Genomic DNA, 21,125 nt, shown 5'->3' on the forward strand with positions numbered 1-21,125 from the left:
CCTGTCAGCTTCAGATTCCTGATCGTAATACCTACATTCTGGGTTGTTAGGGGATTAAATGAGAGCTATCTGTAAAGCACTCTGCGCAGTGCCTGGGACATAGGGAACAGTTAGTCAGTAAATGATAAATACATATCTTGGGCTTCCCTGGTGGCGCCGTGGTTAAGAATCTGCCTGCCAATGCAGGGGACACAGGTTTGAGCCCTGGTCCGGGAAGATCCCACATGCCACGCAACAGCTAAGCCTGTGCGCCACAACTACTGAGCCCGTGCGCCTAGAGCCCGTGCTCCACAACAAGAGAAGCCACCGCAATGAGAAGCCCGCACACTGCAACAAACAGTAGCCCCTCGCTCTCCACAACTAGACAAAGCCTGTGCACAGCGACGAAGACCCAATGCAGCCAAAAATAAATAAATAAATTTAAAAAAAGAAAAGATAAATACATATCTAAACTGGCATCTCTGTTGCCGTGTTGCTGCCTTCCTCAAACAGAGCTATGTGGTCGTAAACTGCATTGTTATTGTCCACGGGCCAAAGGCCTTGTCTTCTACTAACCCAGTGATTCATTGATACTAACTCCAGTTTCCCCCTCCTCTCTTGTACTCTCTTCCAGTCTTTTTTGATTCTAGATGTGCTTTTCTCCTTTTTGTGCTTTACTCTTCTTAGAATCTGGTGTCTGTTAAACTTCATCTGCGGACCAAGAAGGTAAAAATCCTGTGTTTCCATTCATCATCCTAGAAGGCGTGTCTCTTTGAGACTGACTGGACCAAACTTGGACCACATTAAGCTTAAGCCCTGGGAGAAAGCTATAACCATGTGCCCACTTCCTCAGACTAGAGAAGCTCTGACGGCCTAACTCCAGGCTATGGGAAGGAAAGGAGCCGGCCAGCCCTAGCTGGACTTTGCAAAAAGCTGGTGCTGCTTAGTCATGCATTTTTCTGACCCCACCCTCTCAGGGGCTTCCTGGGCTGCAGCGTGAGTGGGCAGAGCAGTCAGAACAGCCCGGAGCAAAGCTGAGAGGTGGTGTGGAGAAGACTGGGGTGGGCATGGGAGGACGGTGATGACACTCAAACAGGTGGGCTCTCCTTTGGGGGCAGGGCTGCGTCCCTTTTTATTCTCATTAAAATGGCTTTGTTTTTCCCTTTAGGAGGGGACAACAAAAATAGGAAGGATTGACTCAGACCAGGAACAGGACATTGGTGAGTGACAGAGCATATGGGTCCGATGCTCCGTGGCAGGTATTCATGCTGGACGGGTTTCTTCAGAGGAACGTGACGGTGCTCTGAGAGGAAGGAATCTTTGAGGTCTGAGGGGCCGCTCCTCTTTCCCAGACAGGTTGTGGGTCTGGGACATGATAGGAGGAGACCCACACGGTGGGATGATCCAGGCCTGGGTGGTTTCAGGCGGTGGCTCTTCCTCTCCTGTCATAATGTGAGATCTTCCAGATGTGGATTCTGATCTCATCAGAAGACTGGAGGAGGTGTTTCCCTGGGCTCTGCCTCCACCCAAGTGACCCCCGCCCCGTTCTGTAGTCCTGCAGGGTCAGTGGATCGAGAGAGACCACTGCACTATCACCAGCGCCTGTGGGGTCGTCATTCTGCGGCCTGCCCGCGGGGCCCGCTGCACAGTCAATGGCCGGGAGGTCACCGCCTCCTGCCGTCTGACCCAAGGTAGGGCCCCCTACAGCCCGGTTTATGCCGGGATGAGTGATCGACGAGCTCCATTCTCATGGGCCAGACCCAGAGAGCTCAGTGAAGCAGACTTTAATGACGGAACACCCAGCCTCTGCACCCAGAGATCTGAAGATTCCCTAATACAGTCCTCTTCCCATAAACAAAGAGGCCCCAATTCCGGGGCGCCAGAGGAGAGAGTGACTCTCTGAAATTAGTACCTGTGTTTGTTAGCTCTGTGTCCTTGGGAAAGTCTCTGAGCCTCAATTTCCTATAAAATAAGAATAATAATAGGATCGTTGTGAGGATTGAATGAGCTAATCTGTGTAATGTTCTTAGCAGTGTTCTTGGCACTTAGAAAACATCCCTTATCATGACTACTGTCACTATTACTACTACTATTAATCTATTCAGATTCTGTCTGTCCTTTGAGGCTGAGCTTGGATACCCCCTCTTCAACGAAGCATTCCCTGACTACTCCACCTGGAGCTCATCTTCCTTTCCTTGGGAATACCAGAGCTCCTCCTGTTCATCTCATTAATTCAATACATACGTTGTACGGTATCCAATGAACACATATCTTATTGACTCAGCTAAATTATCAACTTGTGGGGGCAGGACTTTGTGCCCCAGAACAGTGACCCGCACGTTACATGTGCTCAGAACACGAGCTGTGCATTGAATTCGCGTCGGTCTCTGTGCCACAGGAGCAGTCATAACCCTGGGGAAAGCACAGAAGTTCCGATTCAACCACCCCGCAGAGGCCGCCGTCCTGCGGCAGAGGAGGCAGGTGAGCACATGGTGTTTCCACGTGGCTGCTGGCCTCCCCGCTTCTCCTTTCTGGAGGGGGTCGAGCTTTGTCCGGGTCTGTTGGCATGGGGGTGATGATGCTTCCTTCCTTGTCTGCAGGTTGGAGAGACTGTTGGTAGCAGTGGCTCTCTGGAGTGGCTGGATTTGGATGGAGATGTCACTGCCTCCCGGTTGGGCCTCTGCCCTTTGCTTGGGAAGGAAAGGTGAGAGACAGCTGCTCGTTCTGCTGTGGGAGGTTTTGGTTTTGCTTTTTAATTCATTACAACATGGAGCGGGGAGGAGATGAGTGTAGCAGCCAAGCTCGGAATAGGCCTGGTCTGAACCAACGTGGGCGAGTGTTCTGAGGACGCTGAGCTAGCCGCTCAGCTGGTGGTTGGCAGGGTAGTGGTCGTGGCCTTCATTCATTTCCCCTTGGGTACTGCAACTTTTTCATCACTGAAAGAGGTATATATCATGTGATGTGTCCTGTGGCCACCTTCCTCTGTCAACAAGATTTACACCTGATGTGTTTGTGGATATCTTTGCTGCTTTTGGACCTACCTCTTTTTTTTTTTTTTTTATTGTATTTTGAGTGCCTACTACCTGTCACACACTGGGATGTACTTTTTATTTATTTATTTATTTATTTATGTATTTTTGGCTGTGTTGGGTCTTCGTTTCTGTGCGAGGGCTTTCTCTAGTTGTGGCAAGCGGGGGCCACTCTTAATCGTGGTGCGCGGGCTTCTCACTGTCGAGGCCTCTCTTGTTGCGGAGCACAGGTTCCAGACGCGCAGGCTCAGTAGTTGTGGCTCACGGGCCTAGTTGCTCCGCGGCATGTGGGCTCTTCCCAGACCAGGGCTCGAACCCGTGTCCCCTGCATTGGCAGGCAGATTCTCAACCACTGTGCCACCAGGGAAGCCCTGGACCTACCTCTTTAAATTCTATTAACCCCTTTAAATTCTGGCCTGCCTGTGTGTGAGCTCACGTGTGTGTCAGTTAGCTCCAGGACTGTGGCTTCCTCTGAGTTTTTAAAGTTACTGTGGGATTGAGAAGCCTCTTTTCCTCATGACCATGGGTCCAGTACTGTGCATGAGGGGCAGGAACTCTGGGAACAAAATGAAGATATCTCGGGGCTCTGCCCTGTGCTACTCGCTTCACCTGCCTTGAGACTGTGGAGTGTGGGTCCGAGTTTTCTACATGATTCATGGGAACTGCTTTTCTTCTTCATAGTCGTTCTTTATCCATTTCTGCATAGAAGCCCCCTCCCAGATCGAGATGCCTTGTGGGTTGGATCCTGGGAATAGAGGTGTCCTCCTGTTGTGAAAGCCACAGTGGCTTGTACCTTAGAGACTTCCTGTAGAAAATGCCAGCAGGGGCCCCGGTACCTGTGAGACCGCTGGTTTGGGGGGCTGTCCAGCACCACGAGCACAGGGTGCCTGGGAGGGTTCTGATGGCCCTTGGTCCCCTGCTGCTCTTTCCTCAGGCCAGGCGCCTTGCTGGCGGCTGAGGGTAGCCTTGGGGCAGACCTCGGCGGTGAGATGTTGGATGGGGACAGGAGCGCTCTGAGGCGGGGGTACGAGCAGCAGGCAGGTGCTCCCAGGAGGGCTGCTGGCGACCAGAGGACGATGCTCCAGGGCCTAAGGGAGGATGGTCAGTGTTGGGTGACTGCGGGCCCTGAGGGGCAACAGAGGGTGGAGCATATCAAGATCAAGGTAGACTCAGGACTGAGGCCGGGGCTCTTGTTTTGTCTGAGTGGCCTCCCTTTTTGTAGTGAAGTCATGAAAGGAGGCCTTGTCTTAGGTCAGTTCTGTTGGGAAGTCGCACTGAGGATGTGTTTTTCCTAAAGTCCAGAGGTCTACAGGGAACGGTTCTGCAACTTAAAGAGCTGTGGATGCTGAAGAGATATGTTGGCGTTGGGTAAAGAGGCCTTACCTCCTGGCTCTACGACAGAAAAGCTGTGTGACCTTAGGCAAGCTACTGAGTCTCTGAGCCTATTGGCTCACCTCTAAGTAAGGTTGCTACCGTCTCCCTCCCAGGGGTCCTTGTGACATGGGTTGAAAGAGTGAGTGCACATGGAATGCTTTGCCCAGTGCCCGACACCCCACAGCCCCGCTGCCGGGAGGCCCTCGCGGCAGGGGCTGCCCGGGAAGGTGGCCTCCCTTTTGCTTTCCTGTCCTCCCACCTTGCCCCAGTGGACCCATCCACCCCAGAGAACACTGGGCTTCTGCCTTTTTAAGGTCTTCTCAGGCTCTCTAGCCCCATGGGCATGGACGTGACCTTTCAGTAGCACCAAGAATACACCCTTTCATGCAGAGGACAGAGGGGGGGCTGGAGAAGCAGGCCTCCCCCCCTCGCTGCCTTCACTCTTTTTTTTTTTTTTTTTTTTTTATTTATTTATTTATTTATTTATTTTTTTTTGCCTTCACTCTTAAGCTCCAGCTCTGGGAGCCTGTGGGCCGGGCCGGTCCTGCCCAGCTACCATTGCCAGCACGCGTGCGCCAGCCCATGGCAGCAGCGGGTGGTGTGGGCTCAAGCCTGTGAGTGGGCAGAGGGGCCGGGAGAGAAAGTGAGTGTGCGGAGCCCTGCACGTTGTCAGCAGGGCTCCCCGTCTGGGCTTGTGTCTCCATGAGGGTCTCGCATATGCTCTTGGGTGGGGTCGGCTCCAAAGCCTCCCCGTGTCCTAGGTTTCCTTTCCGTCCTCTTTCTCTCTGGAGGGATGCTTCTCTGGTGGGGAGCCTGTGAAGCCAGAGCTGCCTCCAGAGCAGGGGAATTGGCCTGTCGGCCTCCTTTTCTCCCTGCAGCAGTGAATGATCTGGACCTGAGAGCTGTTTGTCCTTGAAAACTGTCTGTTGTCCATGTTCTTGGCATTTTCCCATTGGGAATTTTGGGAACTTAGCCTTAAGTGCCTAGAGCCCGGGAGACACTGTTGCTGCTGCCACCACCTCTGCCACCTCAGCGAGTAGGTGCCATTGCATTTCTGCTGTGGAAGCTGCCAGAGCCAAGCAGCCGGAGGGCGCGATGGAGTCCTGGCAGCAGCTGGGGATGCTGGAGTCCCCCAGGGAGAAGGGCACCATCTGAGAGGGACAGAGGTCCTTGGCCACAGGTTACTGAAGACTGGCCCTTGGTAATCTACCCAATGTATAGCATTAGGTTGGCGTGTTCTTTTTCACATGCTTTCGGGGAACTTGGCTGATGTACTGAACACAAGAGACATTTTCAGTCTGATGGTGTATGGCTCCTCGGACGAATGTGCAGTGTCTGTGGGGCTCCTCCCAGACCACCTCTCCTTGTGGGCTTGCGGCTGCTATGGAGGAAGCTGTATTGGGTCTGTAGAAGCTGACAGGCTGGCTACAGCTTCCCCCGGGGGAGGGTGGAGGAGCTCTCTTCTAGGGAGAAGCAAATTGTAAATCTGAGGGCCCGGGGACAGTCGGAGAAGGAAGCTGAACACTCTCAGGGAATTCAGAATAAAGACCTCCTTCCTAGCCCTTGTATCTGATGGTGTGGATCTCAGCTGGGTGTGTCTAAGACCCTCTGATGGGCTCGGGTTTGTGATTCAGCCGTGTCTGTGGTCAGACACAATTTGGAGCTGTGACGCAGGCGTGATACATATAAATATATGTGTAAAATGTTTTCCATTAACTGCTTTTTCTGTTTGTGTGGCGCTAACCGGCTTCTTGTTCCAGTTGCTATCCCTGGCCTTTGCCTTGCGTGTGACGAACGGCGCCTTTCCTGTTTTCTGTACCTTCCACTCTTGTGTGTTGCCCTTTTGCCCACAGCAGCCAGCAGCCGTCTTCCCCAGAGCACACTCGCACAGGTACCTGGGCCCCTCCTGATCCCTGGACTCACTGTAGATTGAGTCACCTCCCAGCCTCCCTTCCAGAGGGGAGCCTGCTGTTGTGCCGCCTCGCACCCACGCCCCCATCCATCCATTCACTCTCCCCCCGTCCCTCCTTCACTGTCCTCCTAAGGCTACATTAAGAAATCTTAATTTCTTCTAAGACAGAGGCAGCGGACTTTCTGTGAAGGGCCAGGTTGTGCTGTAGGCTTCGCCGCAGCTATTCCGCTGTGCCAGTGAGGCACGGAAGCCCCCGAGACGATATGTAAACCACGCGTGTGGCTGTGTTCCAATAACTTGATTCACAAAAGCAGGCAGCGCACCATTTAGCCCGCAGGCTGTAGTTCGGGGACCTCTGCTTTCATTCTGCTCTGCAAAGTGGCAAACCTCCTGAGTGGAACGGACCCCTCCGAGCACACTACTCAGACGCTTCGCCATCTGCTTCTAGTGTCAGGTCACTCAGTGAATCTCCACGCCGGAGAGCCGTGGCCTCCTGGGGCTGGACGGAGGGCCGAGGGCAGGATAAGCGAGGCTGGATGGGGCTTTTGTGTCGGTCTCCAGCAGACCCTGACCCTTCCCAGACGCTCCCTCTCCCAGCCTGGAGCGGAGCCCCGTGCATTTGGCTCTTTTTGAAACCTGAATGACAGGGACGGAGAGGCCCTGCAGAAACAGCATGGGAGGCCCTTGCATAGAAGTTCTGTGTGACCTAGGGAGAGGTTAGCATGAGGGGAGAAGCTGTCAGTCTTCAAAGGAAGGCTCTGACTCATCCATGGTCACACAGGAACCTGGTGGCAGAGTAAAAGCATGACTGTAGTCTAGAATTTTTTTTTTTTTTTTTTCGGTGGAGGTGCCAGGGATTGAGCCCGGGTCCTCATGCAAGCCAAGAGAACCTTTTTTTAAATAAATTTATTTATTTACTTTGGCTGCATTGGGTCTTCGTTGCTGTGCACGGGATTTCTCTAGTTGCGGCAAGCGGGTGCGCTGGCTTCTCACTGTGGTGGCTTCTCTTGTTGCGGAGCACGGGCTCTAGGCGTGCGGGCTTCAGTAGTTGTGCCTCGCGGGCTCTAGAGCGCAGGCTCCGTAGTTGTGGCGCACGGGCTTAGTTGCTCTACGGCATGTGGGATCTTCCCAGGCCAAGGCTCGAACCCATGTCCCCTGCATCGGCAGGCGGATTCTTAACCACTGTGCCACCAGGGAAGTCCCAAGAAAACCTTTTTAAATTTTGTATTATTGGAAAATTTTAAATACACTACAAATAATCAACTCATGGCTAATCTTGTTTCATTTATATCCCCAACTCCTCCCCACTGGATCTAAACAAATCTTGGATAGTTTCATCAGTAAACGCGTCAGCATGTATCTCTGAAAGGTGTGGTCGAGTCTGAAGCTCTTGAACCCTCTTCCAGGGCTCCTTCACCGAGAACAGCCCTTGAGTGGAGACCAGCTCTCCCCTGGGGCTCCTGCTGCACACACAGGTTGGCGTGCGTCTGAGTTCCCTCTCCTCCTCCTGCCACATCAAGAGGGTTTCTGCTTTAGGAGTGGAGGTGCAGTCGTGATCGCTGAACATGGAGGAGAGGGTGTCCATTCCCACAGTGTTTCTGGAGCTTCTGCTCTAGTCTAGTTACAACAGATTTTTAGCAGATACCTTTTTATTCTTTTTTAAAGGACAAAGTTTCTTGATTTAGCTAAAATGTTGTGTTTTCTAAAAACAGCCGCTTTACTTTCCTGGTTATTTTCCTTAACCAAAAGGAACTTGTGTTTCTGCTAAACCCACAGTCTAAGAATATGCTAGTCTCAGGACTGTTCTCCCCTCCCGCACTGTGACATCGTGAGCTGCCTGTGACACCGTGCGTGTGTGTCCCAAGTTGCCGGGAGTCCAAAGCCCTCTCCGCCCTGTTGAATGCAGGACTCCCTGGGAGGGGCTGAGGCCGTGGAGGTGTGTGCTGAGCTGGGTTTGCATTTCCCCCGGGTAACCCCGGCCCCTGTGACAGGAAGGCGCTGGGAGAGCAGAGTGGTGAGGACCACAGGCCACCGAGGGCTGGAGAGACACCCTGCGGGGCCCAGATTCAGCAGCGGCGGCTGTGCTTCGTGGGGGATTTGAGGCAGCGAATCCTAGCGGGACAGATTAGAGCCAAACAGGAATGGGAACTGGACGGGACGTGTGCCAGCCAGCAGGTTAAAGACGGTAGGAGCCTGCTTCCCCTTCCCATCTCTCCATGCCGCCCCGGCCTTCTGTATTCTCTCCTTTGTTGTCTTTGTGATATGATGGAATCTTTGGTATTAGGGGTTCTCTCCCCTCTTTTAGAGACCAGAGGCTCTTACACGGGGCCGGAAGCAAGAATAAGGAAGCGACCTTCCTCACTGCCCTCATGCGCGCTTGTCCACGTTCTGCTGCCGGCCCTAGCGTGTGCCCGCTGCCCTGCTGAGGCCCGGGGCTTCGTCCACTTGCCCTGTGGTCAGGGGCCCCGGCACTCCTGCCCCAGAGGGCCATGTGGCCCTCATCCTGCCACGTCACCCTGGCCAGCTCTTCACTCTGTGCAGGTGCAGCCGTGGCCAGAGGTGCCTGAGTCCAGGGAGGGAGGACGGGCTGACCTCTCAGGGTATTTTTGGTTCGCAGACCAGCAGTGGCTGCTCAGAGAAGGGACCTGGCCGGCCGGCTTGCAGCAGCAGCTGCAACAAGACTGTGTAGAAGAGAAAGAACTTGCAGCCGCTGTGCCATCTGATTCATGGTGCCAGACAGACCCTGAGACTCAGCCATCTCCCCTGGTCCAAAGCCAGAAGAGGGTGGTGCACCCGCAGCTCCTGCGGAGACTCGCGCTTCGGGTGGCGGAGCAGAACAGCCGGCAGAGAAGGGTCTCGTTCCAGCTGGAGAGGATCATCAAGAAGCCGAGGCTGCTGGAGGCCCACAGGAGACCGGAGCAGCTCAGGGCGCTGTGCTGGCTCCTGGATGACTGCCCCCGGAGGCCCACCTTCCCGGCCCCCTGCCCTGGTGCCCTGGTCCCAGGGCCTCAACGTAGAAGCAGATTGACAAGTTGCAGTTCTTTGAGCCTCCGAAGGCCCTGCAGCCGGCACTCAGCCCAGCTGTGCAGGTACAGCCAGCGGAGGCCGCCTCGGGGCACTGGCTGAGGTTTACAGCCTTGTTCCACGGGCAGCGATCTTTACTTCCTGGGGCCTCAGTTTCCTCCATCTGTGAAATGGAAAGATGTGTCTACTCTTCTCTTCCTCATCACTTTTTCTCCTGATCACTCTCTTCTTTCTCTGTAGTTGATATCTTCTAAGATTTTCCCTGCCCCCACTCTGAGGGGCAGCTCTTGCTTCTTTGATCATATCTGCTGAGGGAGAATCTCAGCTTCATTTTCCGTGTGCTCTAGACCCTGACTACCCACATATGTCTCCCTGTGTGTGTCCTGCCGCCACTCTGTCTCATATTGCCTCAAACCGCACTCTTCCTCCCCTCCCCTCCCGCCCGACCTGCTGGCTCCAGTCAGTTTCCCAGCCCACCTACCATGCCGAGCAAGTGAAACACTCTCTTTCGGACTCCTGGGTTCATTTTGGGATCCTCCTTGTTTCTTTTCCCCTTCACTCCTCACATTCAGTCAAGGTGAGGATACGTTATCTCCAGACTGCTTGGAGCAGAGGACTGTGTCTACCTCTTTATATCCTCCAGGCCTAGCGCAGGGCCTTGCCCATATTAGATGCCCAATTAATGTCTATTACTATTATGTTTGCTTACCAATCTGGTCTTTAGAGTACTAGGTAGGCTTTTTTTTTTATTTAAGTTTTATTATGAAAAAATTTCCAACATACACAAAGTTGAGAGAGTTGTGTACCTATCACCCACGTTCAGCAAATGTCAAGATTTACCATGCTTGCTTTGTCTCCCCTCCTTCCTTTTTCTGATGAAGCATTTTAAAGCAACTTTTAGACGTGATGTCATTTCAATCCTACATCAAGTATACACTTCTGAAAAATAAGGAGTTTTCTTATAACCACATTGTCATCACACCCAACAAAATTAAGATTAATTATTCAGTATAATCAAAAACCTAGGCCATATTCAAATTTCTCTAATTGCCTCAAAATATATATTTATAGTTAATTGAAATTAAGGTCCGATAGAATTTACACACTGCATGTGGTTGTTATGTCTTTTAAGTTTCTTTTAATCATGCTTTTTAAAAATTTCTTCATTATCGTCGATTTGTTAAAGAAAGTGGGTCAATTCTGTAAAATGTGCCCCTTTATAGATTTGTCTGTTTGATTCCTTGTAGTGCCATTTAAGTTATTCTTCAGTTCCTCATGTTGGAAGTTTTCCCTAAAGGCATGATTAGATTCAGATTCAGTTCAACCTTTTTGTAAGATAAAGAAAATGAGGAACAGAGTGTACCTGGGGCTTCTTTGAGAGCCAGGACTATAGTCTGCAGTTTCCTTATGTACCTATAGAGCTGACCCCGAAGGCTATAGGGGACAGTGACATTGGCCTAGTTTTAAACCTCTTTCAGAGCAAACTAAGTGGGACTTTATATTCCTTCTATCAGCAGGAAGTAGGGACCTCTTACCTTTCTGAGGTGGCTTTCCTTGTCTCCACAGTGCTTTCCTGAATTGGGATCCCTCCACCACGTTACTGCCTATGCCTGACCCTACTGAGCAATTATCAGAGAAAACCCCATCAGAAGAGTACTTGCCCCAGGCTGCTTATTACCCCCCAAGGACAGGGCATTTCATCGAGCATGCCCTCCGTTCCTCCGGCGAGGGGCAGCTCTGCACAGCCAGGAAGGCCCTGGCCAGGAAGGGAGCCTCACCCCCTGGCACCTGCCTCACTGAGAGCTGCGAGTCTGCCGGTGTCCAGGAAATGGAGAGAGTGGGTAAGCAGCTCTGTTAGATGGTGGCCCAGAGTTTAGCAGCTAGCAAGCTAAAGCCATGGGATAAGCCGGAGGTCCTCACCCCTTCCACCCAGACCAGGAGGGCTAAGGCCACTCACCAGCAGGGTGGGGAAAAGAAGGGAACCTTGGGCCCCATGAGGCTGCTGAGGGAGCCAGTTGCGGCTCCTCACATCCCCATGGATCCAAACAGGCCACCGGGCATGGAAAGGCAGCCAAGACTTCCTGGGCAGAATCCACCCCACCTTCTCCAAGCGGGACATCAGAGAGGCAGCAGAGGGTCCTGGCAGCTAGGGTTGAAAAGTCCTCTCGCTTGCCTCACAGCAGCCCTTTGAAGAGGCAACACAGTGCGGGGGACCCAGACACCACGGCCTCACTCCCAGGTTCCAGCCCCGTAGTGGATCTTGCAAGAGAAAAAGGTGGTGATTTATCTGATGCAGATAGCAGTCACTCAGTAGATTCTCTCTCCTGTGTCTGTGCCAAAGCCCTGCTGGAGCCACGGAAGCTGGAGGAGCCCCAGGGGAAGGAGCGGGATCTCCCAGAGCCAGATGACTCCGACAGCGAAGACAGCCAAATATCTGAGGACTCGCTGGCCGAGAAGGGGTACCAAAGCCCACAGGACAGCCCAGGGCTCAGTTATCTCACCCATGGCCATGGCCACTCCAGGGCCAGAGCTCAAGCCTCTGTGAGGGGCTTCACCACACCCTCAGATAGTCGACTGTTCACCCAGACTCACAGGAGCTTTTCCCTCGACAGCCTGATTGACGCTGAGGAAGAACTGGGGGACGATCGGCAAGAAGAGCCTTTCCTCCGTTCAGCTGACGAGATGCCCACGGAGACTTTCTGGCGCCTGCAGAGCTCCAGTCTGCCCGCAGGGGACCAGGAGGCAGTGTGCAGGCCTGGCCCCATCAGCCACAGAACAGGAGCCAGGCTCGATGCCACCCTGCCAGTGAGCAGTTCATGTTACCTGGAGCTCCAGCCCCGCTGTGAGCAGCCGGAGTTGGCGGTGGAGGCAAGCTCCGCAGAACAAGCCAACACTCTCCAAGACGTGCAGCTTTCAAGAGGGAGCCCTCTGGTGTCCATGGATTCCTGGTTCTCCTGTGACTCCAAGATCAATCCCAGTAGCCGCCCAGGTTCTTTATGTCCAAGGACTGACGTCCAGGATGTTCAGCCCTGCGGTTGGGAGAGGCCTGGATACTGGCCCAATATGGAAGAACTAAAGTCATCAGATACAGAAACAGTCCTGTCCTACAGCTCCAAACTGCCCCTGGGCGGTGCTGAGCTGCCCTGCAGTGTCAGAAGTGTGTACACAGTCCCTGTTTCTGATACAACCAGGGTGTCCCTCTGGGGCTCTTACAGGCTTCTTCAGCCAGGAGCCGATGGCACCTTTCAGGCCAGAGGGGTCCCTGACGTGGCCCAGCAGGGCGTCTCTGAAGCATCCAACTCTAGTGTGTCAAGCTTGTTGGCTGCCTCTGCCAGCTCATTCACTTACGTTGGCAGTGCCTGTGAGAGAGACTGGGCTGCCCTTCAGCAAAAGTACCTCCTTGAACTGTCTCATCCTGTTTTGGAGGCCACAGGAGCACCCAGTCTTCCTCCTCAAGTGAAGGGAAAGCCCTCGCTTGAGGAAGACTCTGGTTCCCTGACCCAAGCTTCTGGCAGGGGAGGAGATGATCTATTGCCAATTGGTCCTGGGGTATCTAGCAGCCCGGATTTCAACAACTTTCCTATCCATCTGTCCAGAATTAGGTGTTTGAGAGCTGAGAAAGAACAGGACAGTCTGTGTGTCGAGGTAGAAGGTACTTCAGATTTCTTTACAACTAGTGAGAAAGAGGTGAGTCATAGTGGAACTTATTCAGCGGACGTAGAATCATCGACTTCTGGAACTACAAATGCGCAGGTCTCTACAGCAGCGAACAAGACAGCGCATCCCGTGATGGGAGCATGGGGAGTCAAAGAGAGCAGCTTGGAAGAAGCCTCTCAGAGTAGCGAGAAACCTGGACTCATGACGTCCTCTGATGAATGTTTCGTCCTAACAAACGCTTGTCACCATATTGTCACCATAGACACCAAAGAACCCCATTGGCCCCGAGGCTGGGCTCCTTTGAGGAAGAATAGTGCAGACCCAGGGAGGCAATTAGGTCAGAACAGCCACTGCCCCCTGCAGGAAGAGAAGGCAGACTCCCAGGAGAGCGCCAAGGAAGCTGGTAGAAGACACAGCAGGTTTTCCTTTGCCTTTCCTTCAGGTCCAGAGCTGTACCTCCACTCTGCTCCCTGGAATCCACTCCCATCTTCCCTGCAGCCACCTCCCTTGGAAACATTCTATGTGACCAAAAGCCGAGATGCCCTAACAGAAACCGCCTTGGAAATCCCGGCTTGCAGAGAAGCAAGGGCGCCCTCCCCACCTCCCAGGGAAGCATGGGGCTTTGGACACGAGCACCAAGTCCTCCAAAATGTGTATGTGAAGAATAAATTGCCAGTACTGTTACAAAACCACAATTCCAAGATTGCATCATCTCAGCAGGTCACAGCAGAGAGGCCAGTTGATCTGAACACCAAGGAAGTTTGCAGAGAAAAAGGGAAATGCCTTGGAAACATTAAAGAAGAAAGCCATAATTCAGTTTATTTTTTTGTCACTCAGAACAGACATTTTCTTCCATCTACCGGCATAAAAGTATGTGAATTTGAAAATCAAGTTGGAATTTTAAATAAACACAGTCTTCCAATGCTCAAGCAGGGAGAAAAGGCTACTGTACAGTCCTACCGCAGTGTTTCCTCAGACAGTTCTGGGTCAAGGAATTCTCTCCTGGTGTGTGAATCTGAGATGGGTGGGGAAGAAGAGCAGGGGCAGGATGCAGTCCTCAGAGAGACCCAGGCCTTTGACATGAAGAGACGGTTTCCTTCCGGGGTCAGGTCTGATTTCATCTATAAAACCATCAATTTAGGCCTTGACAAGGACAAGATAGAGGAAGCCGCTCTTTCTTTGAAGTCCAGATCAGTACATCATAGAGTAAGCAGCCCAGAGACAGCAGCCCAGGATGAGGGTCCAACCCACAACGGGGAAAGGAGGAATGAAATTGGGCTTCTTGGAAAAGCGCTCCATCCCAAAGACGGCTCAGAAGAGTTTAAGTTTTCACAGGCAGAGTCTGCATATGAAGGATTCCAGTCAGTTACATGCTTTCAGGAAAGAAACCTCGGTGAATGCAAGGTCCCTGGAAAGGTGCGAGAAACGTTAAACCCCAAAGGAGAACCTCCTGGAAAGAAATGGAGTAAAAGAGATAATAATGCTGATGAGATGGCTAGGCTAATTAGGAGTGTAATGCAGCTGGAAAATGGCATCTTGGAAATTGAATCCAAGCAGAGTAAGCAGCTATGTGCTTCCCACACACCGGGAGTCAGTCAGGAGTTTATGTTCCAGGACCAGAAGGACCAGGAGATGGCTGACCATGTGCTGAGGCCAGGCAGCTTTAGAAACCACCTGTCCTTCAAGGATCAGCCATCTTCTCCAAAATGGAAAGAAGATGTTATCTTTAGGGATGGTGAAGCTGGACAAATGGAGGTTAACAATAGCATTGATCCCCGGGTACACGACATCAGATTTGTGAAAGGGCACACCTACCCAGCTGTATTAGACAGACCCGCGAGGGACACTGGTGGTTATTTAGGGAAATTTACAGTTTGCAGAGAATGCACCAACACTTCTGCTCATCCAAGGAAAACGAAAGCTTCGGCTAGAGCTCTGCCATTGCAGCCCATGCCTGAGAGGACTTCTGAGGAGGGCGAGCTGGTGAACGCAGTGTACCCCAGACGGCTGCCCCGTGGCTTGGGAAGTCTTGAGGAGCTGGAGACTGTGAAGGGTTTTCAGGAAAGCCATTTTGCCAAACACATACGTACTTCTAAGCAAGAGGAGCCAGAAGTTCAAGGCAGAGTTGGAGAAACGGCTGTGCAAAGAGGGGGCCTACAGGAGAAAAACAAAGTGGTTTCATCAACTCAGAAACTCCCTGGCCCGTGCCAGCATTGTGTGCGCACATTTTTCAGCCAAGAGACTGGCCCATTGCCAAGCCAGCCAGAGTCCTGTATGGCTTCTCGCCGAGACCTGAGTAATGCCTTGCCGTTGAATTCAACAAGGCCGCCAAGAACCTATCTTTATGTACCTGGTACTATAGGCATCTCTTCTGTTGACTATGTGCTGGATCCCACCCTGTTGGAAATGCCCACCAGTCCCTTGGTAACTGGATCGGGGCGTCAGGACCAGAGTGGAGAGCCCGGATGCCACAGCCCACGGCAGGGAGATGATAGACAGGGCTTCTCCGCGGCACACCCTGCTTGGTGTGGGTCTGTGATATCCATGGCTGTGGGATCTCGCAGTCAATCCAGTGCACCAGCGAGCATTCCCCTGGGGGCAGAGGGCAGGAGGTCAACAGGCACCGGACCGCAAGGCCACAGAGGGGATCTCAGAAGCACCTTGCTGGGCTTGGGTAGCAGGGTGGGTTCTCCTTCTGAAGCCGAGGCAGCTGTACCAAGAGGACCAGACAGAGCCAGTTCCCTGAACAGGGCCTCTAGCCCGCTTGAAAGGGCCAGCTGCCCCTTAGAAGAGGGGGACAAGCGAGGCAGGGGGGAGAGGCAGCAGGCAGAGAAGGAGGCCAAGGACCTCAGTCCTGCCAGTGGTGCTTTCTCAGCACCTGTGTCCTTGCCCAGGGTGCCTCAGCCGGAGCCGTCTGCCCATCCACCCACGTGCCTGGCTGAGTTGGAGGAGATCGGACAGGCAAAGGCCCAGGGGAAGCAGCTTCACAACGTGGTGGTTGGGGGCACAGTCCTTCCTCACGTTGAGACGCTATTAGGACCTGAATGTTCTTCAGGGGCCCCTGGCAGGCCTCAGTGTCCACAAATGGGCCAGTCAGTGTCAGCCAGGACCAGAAATGAGCATGAAGCACAGGGATTTCATGTGGCGTCTCTCTCTGCTAAACCAGGACACCTGTCAAGTGATGAGAGGACATCTGTCCTTCAGGCCACACCCCCCTCTTCAGACAGCTGTCACCCTCTGCCCAGCACTGACACTAACACAGGGCCACGGCACCCCTCACGGACTTCCTCCTACGCTGACCCTGCTCCAGGTAAAAGTCACTGTACCGGAAAACTGAGACATTTCCTGGGAGCCAGTGAACAGTTTGTGTGTCACACTGGCTCTTCTGAAATCATAGAGAAAGAGGGAGAAGCAACCAGAACACCTTCCTCTGCTGATGCTTTGGGCTCAGACAGTCTTCCTTCTTCAGCAGCTGTGGAGGAGGACAGGAGGGTAAGGGCGGAGGAAGTAGTGGCTGCCTTACCTTCTCAGGCCCCTTTTGATGATGCTGGAGGGATTCCACATGGGCGAGGCCCGTTCGCTGCCTGGGAGGCTGCCCAGGGTGTGCTCCCTGGCTGGCAGGAGAGCAGCCCAGCCCACCAAGAACCTGGGACTCTGGACAACACATGGGGAGGAGGTCCTGGTAACTTCCTAGTGGCTGCACAAGGAGGAAAAACAACCTGTTTTGAAAGTCAACTTGTGATCTGTGATGTTCAGAATTCTGCCAGCCTCTCATGGCCTAACCAAGACCAGGGCCAATGTCTTGAGGCTTCCACCGGCTTAGAAGAAGGGAAGGCGAGTCCCAGATGGGGTGCCGTCCTGCCCAGAGCCCTGAGAGGGATTGAACCGGAAGCTCCCTCTCAGCAGCCTGTGAAGCAGGAGGGGAGTGTTGGCTCTGGGCTAGCAGAAGCCTGCAGGGCCAGTGTCGAAGGTCCCAGGCCAACTCTGTTGCCGGATCAGAGACCCGGGGGAGTTAGGGAGGAGGCCCTGCGCAGGTGCCTGCGGGAAACTTCAGACTGTGGTGTCTTTTCGGGGAGGACTGAAGACAGCAGGACCCTCAGCCCGTCCGGGGGCCAAGAAGACAGCAGATCTCATCCTTGCCGGCAACCGTGCAACCCTCAACCTGTTGCTTCCAGGGCCCTTGCCTCCCCTTCCTCCACTTCACTGTGTTACAGAGACGGTGACCTGGGCAAGGGGGCTTCCAAGGCCACCCCACACACTCGCCACCCACCCTACATGGTCCCCCTCAGGGCCTGGGGAGTGGAGAGAGGAGAGGGCCATGGCAGGGAACCTGATGTGCTCTGGGCACATGGCCTTGAGCCCAAAAGCATTAATGTGGAGTTGGGGCCAGCAGACGGCAGCACCCCGGAGACCTCTGCTGCTGCTCTCCTGCCTCCGGCTCAGGGCTGCAGCTCCCCTTCCGCCCCTGATGTGAGGACAAGTCCCCTCAGCCCCTGGGTTGCTGACGGAAGCTCCAGGTCAGTAAGGGATCCTGAGAAAAAGGCTGCCGAGAAGAAAGTCAGCACCGAGCTTGAGGCTCCCCCTTTCCACGCAGGCAGGTGCTTTGAGCCACCTGGGAGGTTTCAGGACAGCTCCGCTGGTGGCCGGAGTGCACAGAGCTCTCAAACCAAGCCAGAACCACCTGCAACAGCTGGGGGACGACACAGTCTGAATTTAAGTGAAGGGTGTGTTGAGAGTGAGCCGCCGGTGGAACCACAACGTGGATGTTTGGGAAATGCCATCAGATGCCTTCCAGAAAAGCCGCAACTTTCCGCGGAGTCCAGGGATCATAGTGGCTTGGATCCCCAAGCCCAACTGGTAGCAGAGTTACAGCGCGTCTCCAGTCCCCAGGTTGACAGCCCCCGGGAGGAGGAAGAGCAGCAGAGAGACCAGGCTTCAGGTGGCCGAGAGGACGCTGCCTGGGGCAGGAGCCCCCCATGTGCTGATGAAGGTGGCTCAGGCAGCTGTCAGATTAGAGGTGCAGGCAGAGAGGACGCGGCTGTGGCCAGGCCCCCTGCAGCCTTCAGAGACTCAGCCACTGTCCCCTTGGGGCAACGCGCAGCATGTTGGCCTGTGGCCCAGGGCCCCGGGCAGCCCTCTTCTGGTGGGGAACAGCCGGCACCCCGCTGCCGGTGCTCACTTCCTGTGATCGCCATCGTCTCTGGCCCCAAACACTCTAGACCGCAGTTCTCTGTGGTCAGCTCTCCCCGGTCTCTTCAGGAGCTAAGCTTGAGCGTGGAGCCTCCTTCCCCGACAGATGAGGATATACAGGAGCCTAGCAGATTGTGGACCCCACATCCCAGAGGCTCTTCCTCAGGAAAGTCTGCGGCAAGAACGTCTCTGAAAGCTGAGGGCTGCGATCAGGAAGACTCCTCTGACTTGGACGGCATCGCTGCTGATCCCAGGCCCCTGCCATCCACACCCCCTCCTTACCCGGCGACTTCAGCTCTCTCATGCATGCCGACCCCTGCTCTCATGGCTGCTTGGCCATTTGGTACTCCGGAACAGGCGCAGCCGGGAAAGCCAGAGAGACTGGGTGGCCAGGCCCGGCCAGAGGCGCAGCGCTCTGAGGCGGGCGGAGGAGCCCTGCTTTTTAGCCCCAGTGCCATCGATCCCTGCGTCCTGCCCGGGCATCCTGAGGGGCCTGCACGTGTTGGCTGGAAGCAGTATGTGTTTGGTGGTGCAGCTGATGTCTCCCGTGGCTCCACACCCCAGGGCCTGACACCGTCCGACGTGGACCGGTGCTCCCGCGAGGACGACGGCCTAGACGACCAGGGCTCCCCGGTCTACTCGCACCGCAGCACCTTGGCCAGTGCCCAAGGCCTGTCGAGCACATGCAGCCACATTGAAAGTGCCCGCTGTTCCCGTGAGGCCTGGGGAGTCTGGGGTTCCTCGTTTGCCCTGGGGAGCCCCCACGTCCTGATCAGCTCTGAAGGGGCAGCCCCCCCTAAGGGTCCTGGTGAGAGAGGTGGGTTCCCGGGCACCCCTGATGAGGCAGGCTGTCTGAGGAGGGAGCCCCCCTTGGCTGGAGGAAGTGCTGCGGGCCCGGTGGATGAGATTATGCTGCTGTACCCATCAGAGGCGGGAGGCCCTGTGGGTGTGTCCAGGATGAACACCTTGGAGCAGGGCACCCAGACCCTGGGCTGCAGGTCCCGCTGGAGCTACGCTGACCTCTCCTCTGCTCAGTCGGATCTGGCCTCTTGGGCCAGTATGCACGACCTGTCTCTCCGCCTCTCGCAGCTCCTGCACAGCACCTCGGAGCTGTTGGGGAGTCTCTCCCAGCCAAGTGTGGCCAAAAAGGAGCGGAATGCCAAGAGGGAGGCCCCGGGTGAGGTGCCCCAGGCCCTGAGGATGGACGGCTGTACTCAGACCACCATGGATGAGGGCATCCAGACTGACCCGGCCTCACCACCTCTGCATCTCCAGGCCCCAGAGGCCAACCCTCAGAAAGTCAATGTGGTCCTTGAAAGGCTGGGCTCAGATCTTTCCATCACGTCTCAGGAAAAGGGAGATGTCCCAGGGACGCTTAAGAAGAGAGGGGCAGAGGGGACTGCACGGAAAATAGCAGGGCCCCAAGATCTTGAGGAAGGAAACACCCTCTGCAGGCCCCGGAGCGCCCCCGTACCCTCATCCCACTTGAGTTTTCAGAAAGTCCCCTCTGGGCAGAACCTGCCTCCTCTGAGCCCCCAGGCTTCTCCGGATGCCCCCCTGCCTCCCAGCCTGGCTGGTGGCAGCCCCGGCCGCAGCCTCAGTGCATCTCCCTCCCCAGGGCCCTGCCCCCACGCTGTGGAGCCTGTGGAGGAGCCCGGGGTGCAGAAGGAGCGGGGCCCCACGAGCGCCTTGCGGGTGGACAGGGCCTCCTCCCCGATCCTCACGCTTAGCGCCAGCACCCAAGGGTCAGGGCGCCCCTCAGGCGCTTTGTCTCTCTCGGCCCCCTCAGCTCATTCCCTTGAAGGCTGCCAGAAGCTCGTCTCCCGCCCAAGCCTTCCCCTGGGCGCCCCGAGGCCTGCAGTGGGTAATTATTCTCAAACCACTGATGAGTCAGGTAGCTCTCAGAGAGTGGAGGCCCTGTGTGGAGAAGGTAGCAGTCCCTTAGAAGGGGGTGACCACAGGTGCTCCCTTGGGCTGAGCTCCCGAGGCCACCCAGAGCAGAGCGCGAAGCCCCAAGTCTGTTGCGTGGAGCAGGCCCCTCAGCGGCGTCAGCCCAGGACCACCACCGGGGCCCAAGGCAGACTGTCACCTCCACCACCGGGAAGCAGGAGCCGGAGGCTGGCTGATGGCTTTGTGCCTGAGGACGTGGCCTCCCTAGAGTGTGGCCCACTGAGCAGTAGGGGGCTGAGTCGATGGCAGTGCAGGACAGAGAATGGGGGTGAGGGCTCAGCATCTCCAGAGGAGCCACGGCCCGCTCTGAACATTTCCTCTTTGTGGGGAGGCCTCCGGCGCCGCCGCCCCTGCCCTTTCTTTGAGTTGGCTGATCCCTCAGGGCTCCGGGGTTGCATCTTGGGCCCGACTGAGGCCTGCCAGCCTGAGGGGCCGCTGCACCCCAGTTCCCAGATGTGCACGGCCCCTGAGCCCCGGCACCATGGTCTGAGGGACCTCTCGGTGTATAACAAATCCAGCGATTGGTGTGGGGGTCAGGACGGCTCCCCTGGGGCGCTGGGTGTGATGGATTTGCTGGGGACCAGATGTGATTGCAGCTCAGGAGAGCAGGGACAGAGGCCCCCACGACCTCCTGAGGACCAGAGCCAGGCGCCCGAGTGGTCCCAGAGGGAGCAGATCCCCCTGCAAGTTGGGGCCCAGACCCTCTCCCTCAGCGTGGAACTCACGGAAGCAAAACTGCACCACGGCTTCGGGGAGGCAGACGCCCTGCTGCAGATGCTGCAGAGCGGGACGGGGGAGGCACTCGCTGCCCAAGAGGAGGAGCCGTATGCCCGGTAAGGACCCAGCCCAGATTGGGGAGGCGAAGGCTGGGCGGAGAGGAGAGGGAACCGAGACGGCTGACAGCCGGCTGTTCCTCCTCCCGGCTCAGCTCTGTGACCTTCCGGGGGTCAGAGATAGGTCTGGAGATGGAGAAGGGCAGTCAGGGTCAGGTTCAGTGCCTCACTCATGTT

At 55.2% G+C, this 21,125-nt stretch overlaps 1 protein-coding gene across 1 annotated transcript in view; it reads left to right on the top strand.

Annotated features, from left to right (window-relative positions):
• Window positions 1-21,125, top strand: part of STARD9 (StAR related lipid transfer domain containing 9) — a 133,309-nt gene that overhangs the window by 89,134 nt on the left and 23,050 nt on the right. The window contains exons 17-24 of the mRNA XM_082453057.1: window positions 1,148-1,199; window positions 1,533-1,670; window positions 2,378-2,460; window positions 2,580-2,683; window positions 8,286-8,479; window positions 8,912-9,383; window positions 10,885-11,159; window positions 11,660-20,948. Of these exons, the coding sequence (XP_082309183.1) occupies window positions 1,148-1,199; window positions 1,533-1,670; window positions 2,378-2,460; window positions 2,580-2,683; window positions 8,286-8,479; window positions 8,912-9,383; window positions 10,885-11,159; window positions 11,660-20,948 (10,607 nt within the window). The remainder of the gene's footprint in view (window positions 1-1,147; window positions 1,200-1,532; window positions 1,671-2,377; window positions 2,461-2,579; window positions 2,684-8,285; window positions 8,480-8,911; window positions 9,384-10,884; window positions 11,160-11,659; window positions 20,949-21,125) is intronic.

The sequence above is a fragment of the Balaenoptera physalus genome (genome assembly GCF_965194825.1).
Source record: "Balaenoptera physalus genome assembly, chromosome: 2".
Lineage (NCBI taxonomy): Eukaryota > Metazoa > Chordata > Mammalia > Artiodactyla > Balaenopteridae > Balaenoptera > Balaenoptera physalus.